This window comes from Penaeus monodon, chromosome 7, assembly GCF_015228065.2.
Source record: "Penaeus monodon isolate SGIC_2016 chromosome 7, NSTDA_Pmon_1, whole genome shotgun sequence".
Classification (NCBI taxonomy): Eukaryota; Metazoa; Arthropoda; class Malacostraca; order Decapoda; family Penaeidae; genus Penaeus; species Penaeus monodon.
This window is the reverse complement of record NC_051392.1, coordinates 36,324,381-36,331,880: the sequence shown is the minus strand read 5'-3', so window position 1 is coordinate 36,331,880 and position 7,500 is coordinate 36,324,381. Positions and strand designations below refer to the sequence as shown.

Sequence of the window (7,500 nt, the reverse complement as noted above, 5' to 3'; positions counted from 1 at the left end):
TTATTATTATTAATATATTATTATTATTATTATCATTATTATTATTTTATTATTATTATTATGATGATCATTATTATTATCATTATAATCATTGTTATTATAATCATTAGATTATTATCATCATTGTTGTTATTATGATAATTATGATTATCTTTATTATTGCCATTACTATAATTATAATTATTATCACCATCACTATTACTATTTTTGTCTTTAAGAAAGAACAGAAAAGAAGAAGAAGAAGAAAAAAAACGAAGAAGTGGAAAGAAAGAATGCAGAGGAAATCCGAAGTTGACATAAAAATAAAAGTAAAAAAGGAAAAGGAGGCAGGAGAAGATAAAAGAAAAGTGGGCAAAGCGAGAGAAAATCACGAGGGAAAATACACGTCGCACGCTAAGCCCCGAGACACGGGCCTCCCTCCCTCCCTCCCTCCCTCAGTCCCTCACTTCCTCCCTCCCTCCATCCTTCAGTCCCTCCTTTCCTCCCTCCCTCCCTCCCTCTATACTTCCCTACCTCCCTCCCTTACTTCCTCGGTCTCTCCCTCCCTCCCTCCCTCCTTCAGTCCCTCCCTCCCTCAGTCCCTCTCTCCCTCATTTGCTCAGTTTCTCCCTCCCTCCCTCATTTCCTCCTTCCCTCCCTCCCTTCTTCCCTCAATCGCCTTTACTCAACCTCTCCTTCCCTTCCTTCGTTCCTCATTCCATCCTTCCCTCCCTCCCTCAGTCTCTCCCTCTACTCCTTCCCTCCTTTCCTCTCTCTCTCTCTCTTCTCTCTCTCTCTCTTCCTCTTTCAGTCCCTCCCATCCTCCCTTCGTCTCTTCCTCCTTACCTCCGTCACTAAGTCCTTCTTCTCTCTCTCTCTCTCTCTCTCTCTCTTCTCTCTCCCCTCTTTTCTCTCTCTTTCTCATCTCTCTCTCTTCTCTCTCTTCTCCCCTTCCTCTCTCTCTTCTCTCTCTCGTCTCTCTCTCTCTCTCTCCTTCCCTCCCTCCTTCTCCCCCCCTCCCTCCCCGTCTCATCGCCGAAACTAGAATCCTCTTAAGCATATGCATATTTTTTTAAAATTTTAAATTTTTTATTTTTCATTTTTCCATCTTTCATTTTTTTTTTTTTTTTTCGAAACGGGAATCTTACTCCTTAATCGGCCACGTCAGCCGATGCAATTTTTTTTTGAAAGGGGGGGGGGGAGGGGAGAACAGAGGAGAGGATTTTATTTGTTAAAAAAATATATATATACATACATACACACACACACACACACATACATACATACACACATACATACATATATATTTTTTTCTTTCTTTCTTTTTCTTTTTTACATTTTTATTTATTATTTTTTTTCTTTTATTTGGTGTGATTCTCTTGATGTTGATTCGCCTTGACATCTGGCTCACTAGTTTTATTTAATTTATGTTTGGTTATTTCCTATATATATCATTATTGTCATTATGATTGTTATTGTTATCATTGTCGTTGTTGTCTTTATTATCATTATTATTGTTATCATTATTATCATTATCATTATTATCATTATTACCGTTATTATCATTGTAATTATTATTGTTATTGTTTTAATAATAATAATGATAATAATAATAATAAAAATAATAATAATAATAATAATAATAATAATTCTTATTATTATTATTACTATTATTTGTTATTATTATTATCAATTTTATTGTTATCATCATCATCATTATTATCGTTATCATTACCATAGTTATTATTATCGTCATCATTATTATCACGATAGCAATTATCATCATTATCATTATAATGACGATAATTCCATTATCATACTGTCATTATCATCATTATAATCATTGTCATCATTATTATCATTATCATCATTATCATTATCATCATTATCATCATTATTATCATCATTACCATCATTGCTCTCCCACAAATACATAATACTAGCAAAACTGTGCATCGTTATTATGCTGTTTTTAAAGTGTTTTTTTATTTGAGTTGAATTTATAATTAAGTATAAAATCAGATGCAATTATCCACATCACATCAAAAAGAAATACCTTGATCTATACTTAGAAGAGAGGGGAGGGGGGGGGGATCTTGGAAGAGATAGAGAGAGATTGAGAGAGAGAGAGAGAGAGAGAGAGAGAGAGAGAGAGAGAGAGGGGAGGAAGAGGGGAGAGAGAGAGAGAGAGGGGAGGGAGAGAAGAGAGAGAGTGAGAGGGGAGGAGGGGGAGAGAAAGAGAGAGAGAGAGAGAGAGAGAGAGAGAGAGAGAAGAGAGAGAGAGAGAGGGAGAGATAGAGAGAGAATATTAATACTAATAAATAGTACCATTATTGTTATCATTAAATATTCTTATCATCCTTAGTGTCATTATCACCAATATCATTACCATTAGCACCCTCTCCCCAACTCCCTCTCCCTCTCTCCGTCTCTCCCTCTCCCTCTCTCCCTCTCCCTCTCCCTCTCACCTTCTCCTCTCTCCCTCTCCCTCTCTCCCTCTCACCTTCTCCCTCTCCCTCTCTCCCTCTCACCCCCCTCATCTCCCTCCCCCACCCTCTCTCCCTCTCACCTTCTCCTATGTCCCTCTCCCTCTCTCCCCGTCTCCTTCTCTCCCTCTCCCTATATTTTCATTATTATTATCATCATTATCTTTATCATCATCGTTATTACTGTCATTATCATTATTCTAATCTCTAATTTCTCCTTTCAGATCGAGGCGTTGAGAGGCTAAGAAGAGAGCAGTTTTCATCTAGAAACCAAGACGAAAAAAATAGAAAAAATTAACTAGAATCTACAAGGATACTTAGAAAACAGATAAGGAAACTAAGACTAGAAACCTGAATTTAAAATCTAGAAACCACAAAAAGCAGAATTTTGAATTTAGAAACCCCAAAAACGGGAAGACAATAAAAAGAAATTAAGAGACAGAAACTTAAATCTAGAAACCACAAAAAATTCTAGAAAAAACAGAACCTTGCATCTAGAAACCAAAATTTATAATATACGAAAAAAAAATAGAAACCGGATACCTAAGCCAAGAACCTAGAGAGAGAGAGAGAGAGAGAAAGAGAGAAAATAGAATCTTAAAAAAAGAAAAAAAAAAAATAGAGACCATATAACCTCAAGAAAAATCTTAGAAACCCTCCATCCCCTCCCCCCCTCTCCCTCGGGTCTCTAGAACCCTCCCTAGAATCTAGAAACCAGGACCTGGCAACCCGGAAGACCCTATAAATTAGAAACCAGGACCTGGCAACCCGGAAGACCCTATAATCTAGAAACCGTGACCTTTGACCTCGATAATGAAGTCATATGCAACACCCACGTCGCTTCTCTGCATGACATCGTATTGATCATGCAAAGCTGATTCAACATCTGGTCTGACTTGGGTGAAAGAGAAGGGAAAAAAAGGGAGAGAAAGAAGGGAGTGGATAAAAAAGGAGGGAGAGAAAGAAGGAAGAAGGAAAAGAGATAAAGAAGGAAGAGGTAAAAGGGATAGAAAAAAGGAAGAAGGAAAAAAAAGAAATAAAAAAGGAAGTTGATAGAAGGGAGAGAAAAAGGAACGGATAATAAGAGAGAGAGAAAAAAAAAGAAAGGAGGAAAAGGAAGAGAAATAAACAAGGAAAAAAAAAAAAAGCGAAAGAAGAAAAAGAAAAAAGAGGCAATAAAGAGAGAAGTGAACAAAACGAAGACGAAGAAAAGTCGGGAAAAAAGTTAGGAAATTATTAAAGGGAAAAAATAGTGCTGTTTATTGAAGGAAAAATAGTGAAAAAAAAAAGAAATAAAGAAAAGGGAGAGAGAAAAATGAGATAGAAATAGCTACGAAGGGAAGAAAGTGAAGGAAATGTGTTTTTAGAAATATATGTGAAATAGGAGAGAGAGAGAGAGAGAGAGAGAGAGAGAGAGAGAGAGAGAGAGAGAGAGAGAGAGAGAGAGAGAGAGAGAGAGAGAGAGAGAGAGATCGAACGAACGAGAGTGAAAGAGATGGAAAGAGAAAGAGAATAGAGAGAGAGAGAGAGAAAGAGAGAGAGAGAGAAGAGGAGAGGGAAATAGTGAGAAAAAGTTAGAAAAGAGATACAGAAAAAATAACAGACAGAAAGAAATCTAAAATAAAATAAAAGAAAAATAGACAAAAAACAAACAAACAAACAAACAAACAAAAAAAAGAAGACGGAAAAAATAAAAAAAATAAAAACAAGAATATTACATAAAAGAAAACCGAAAAACCGAAAAACCAAAAAGCAAGAACACACAATTGCAAGATGACGCCAACGTTGCAAGGTTGCATCTGTCTCTCACTCCTCTTGCTGCCACTTTTATCTCTCGTCGGGGCAGGTAAGTGAACTTATATATTTTTTTCGTTTTATTATTAACGATCATAATTCTATTTCCTCGGATTTTTTTTTACATTTTTTTTTTTCATTTCCATGAACAGGTATTCCGGTGAACATTTTATTATTATTATTATCTATTATATTTCATTATTATTATTATTATTATATTATTATTATTATTATATATTATTATTATATTATTATTATTATTATTATTATTATTATTATTATTATCATCATCATCATCATCATCATAATCATTTATTTTATCAAAAAGATGCAGTTCAGACGCTGGTCATGACGAATCACAACTGATAAGCTTATGGTTTATGATAAAAATATGAATGTTGATTTTAGATAGTCATTTATCAGCCTGTATTTGTATTTTCGTATTGATAAGAATGAAGGAAAAAGAAAAAAATGTTAAATGTATGTTAAGGGTATACGAAAAAAAGGTAGACTGAGGAAGAGAGAGAGAGATAAGGGGAGAGAGAGAGAGAGAGAGAGATAGAGAGAGGAGAGAGAGAGAGAGAGAGAGAGGAGAGAGAGTAGAGAGGAGAGAGAGAGAGAGAGAGAGAGAGAGAAGAGAGAGAGAGAGATAAAGAAAGAGAGAGAGAGAGCAGAAGAGGAGAGGTAGAGAGTAAATATAAAGAGAGATTATTAAAGTAGAAAAAGAGAAATCAAAAAAAGAAAATAAAAAAGAAAAAAAAGGAAAAGAAAACAATACAAACTCACAACAATAAAAAAAAAACACACGCAAAAAATAACAAAGGCAGAAGGAGAGAGAACGTTTGGTCGTATCCAGAGCATCGGAAAACATGTTGAGACACGATTACAGAGGCTCCACCTCCTCAAGACGCCGTCCTCAGGATTTTTCCTTTTTTTCAATATCCACTCTCTTGCACAAAGGCACACGCACTTGCACACGCGCAATCAAACACACACACACAACAGAGAAGACAAAGATACATACATATATGCCATATCTAGATATAAAAATAAAAGAAAAAAAGAGATATATATATGAAGAAAGGGGAGAGAGAGAGGAGCATCTAGCTATCTATATCTATATCGATAACAACAAAAATAAAATCAATATCTATATAACTACTAATAATAAAAAAAAAGGAGATAAGTTGTCGTATCAGATAATCAAATTAGATCATTACAGATCACCCTTAAAAGACCTAGATTATCCATATAATATATATATTACAAATCACATATTTGGGTAATATATATAATATACAATATTTTAATTAATAATAATATTGTGTTAAATATTATATATTCTATATATATAATATAATAAATATATGTAATAATATATAATATAATATATCTATATGAAATGAATATCATGCGCTTGTCGATAAACACTCTCCTACAGGACTCGACTTAGTCATCCGATAAACCGGAGGCCAGTGCTAAACCATTGAATTGCTAATCATTCACGAGTGCCACGGGAGTGAGCGTAAAACTCGCTTCATTACTCAAGTATGATAGACAGTAATGTCTATGGAAGTAGTAAATCCTATTGCACACTCTTTTTATGGGTCTGTTGCATGGTATTTAATGGCCTTCGGTTTATACCGAGTGACCTATGGTTCGAGTCTGTCAGGAGATTATTATATAATATATATATATAATATATATAATATATTATATATATATATATATTATATATATAATATTATATAGTTATATATATATATATGTATGCGTATAACGACTATATATTCACAAAGAGCCTGGGAAGCAGACGGCGCAGAAGGAGGCACAGCAGAAGACCAATCGCTCCTCCTCCCCTTCTTCGCCTTCGTCTGCGTCATCCGCCTCCGAATCCCCTCTTCGCTTCGTACAAAAGTGAGCCATTATTAATACAACGGCCGCCTGTCCCTTGCCCGGGTTTGGTGACCGACGGCGGCGACTCAGGGCAAAGGTCAGAGGGCAGCTGCGGGGGGGGGAGGGGAGGGGGAGGAGGAGGAAGGGGGAGGGGGAGGGGGGAGGGGGGAGGAGGAAGGGGCGGAGGAGGGGAGGGAGAGAGGGGGAGGGGCTGTATATCCGCCTATCAAAGACCCTACGGTTTTTGACCATTGCCTCATGTATGTATGTATATACAAACACACACACACACATGTTGCGTTATACATACATAAATAAATATATATATATATATATATATATATATATATATATATATATATATAAAATATTATATTATGTTTATATATATTTATACACACACACACAAAGACATACACACGCACACACACACACACACACACACACACACAAACACACCACACGCACACACTTATATAAACACATACATGCACACACCCAGATATGTATAACATGTTCCTGTTCTGCGAGTAAGAATTGCTGTTAGTGATCCTTTATCGTGAAGAATATTCTCTTGAATAATTAATGTTAGCCGGAAAGCCTGAAGCCAGATTCGGATTTAATCTCACGCACTGACAAAACTGAGGATAGAAATAAAAATCATATAGGTAAATTTTTTTTTTTTTTGTGATTCAAAAAGTATGTGTGTTTTCTGTGTTAGGGTAAGTAGGTTTTCGTTCCTCTCTTTTTTGTTTTTTCTTGTTTTTTTTTTTCTCTCTCTGTTTCTCTGTTTCTCTCTCTCTCTCTCTCTCTTCTCTCTCTCATCTCTCTCTCTCTATCTCTCTTCTCTCTCTATCTTCTATCTTCTCCCTTCCTGCTCTCTTCTCTCCCTCTCTCTCTCTCCTCCACTCCCCTCAACCTCTCTCTCTCTCTCTCTTCTCTCATTCCTCTCTCTCTCTCTCTCTCTCTCTCTCTCTCTCTCTCTCTCTCTCTTTCTCTCTCTCCTTCTCCATTCCCTCCCCCCCCATCAGAGAGAGGGAAAGGGAAATACAAAGGTTAAGTTACAAACAATTAAATAGTCCATTCTTAATTCAATACGTTTATTCATTTATTTATTTATTTTTCAATACAAAAGATACGATAGATTATTGATAAGCTAGATATGGCATTGTGATTCGGAAATAAACGTAAAACGTAATTCGATAATCAATTCATATCATCTTCGTTTTTTTTGTTTGTTTGTTTGTTTTTTCTTTTCTGTCTTCTCTTCATTTCCCTTTTCTCCTTCTTCTTCTTCTTTGTTGTTATTGTTGTTGTTGTTGTTGTTGATCGGATACTAATATGA

The 7,500-nt window shown here is 35.6% G+C and overlaps 1 protein-coding gene and 1 long non-coding RNA gene across 2 annotated transcripts in view; both read left to right on the top strand.

Annotated features, from left to right (window-relative positions):
* LOC119575230 overlaps nt 1-3,034 on the top strand; it is an 83,473-nt gene extending 80,439 nt beyond the window's left edge. The window contains exon 2 of the long non-coding RNA XR_005228961.1: nt 2,690-3,034. This is a non-coding gene — a long non-coding RNA (uncharacterized LOC119575230). The remainder of the gene's footprint in view (nt 1-2,689) is intronic.
* A 1,083-nt stretch (nt 3,035-4,117) lies between these two features.
* The window catches only part of LOC119575611 (neurotrimin-like), a 164,963-nt gene continuing 161,580 nt past the window's right edge, over nt 4,118-7,500 (top strand). Inside the window, exon 1 of the mRNA XM_037923256.1 lies at nt 4,118-4,311. Coding sequence (XP_037779184.1) covers nt 4,239-4,311 — 73 coding nt within the window. The 5' untranslated portion in view covers nt 4,118-4,238. The remainder of the gene's footprint in view (nt 4,312-7,500) is intronic.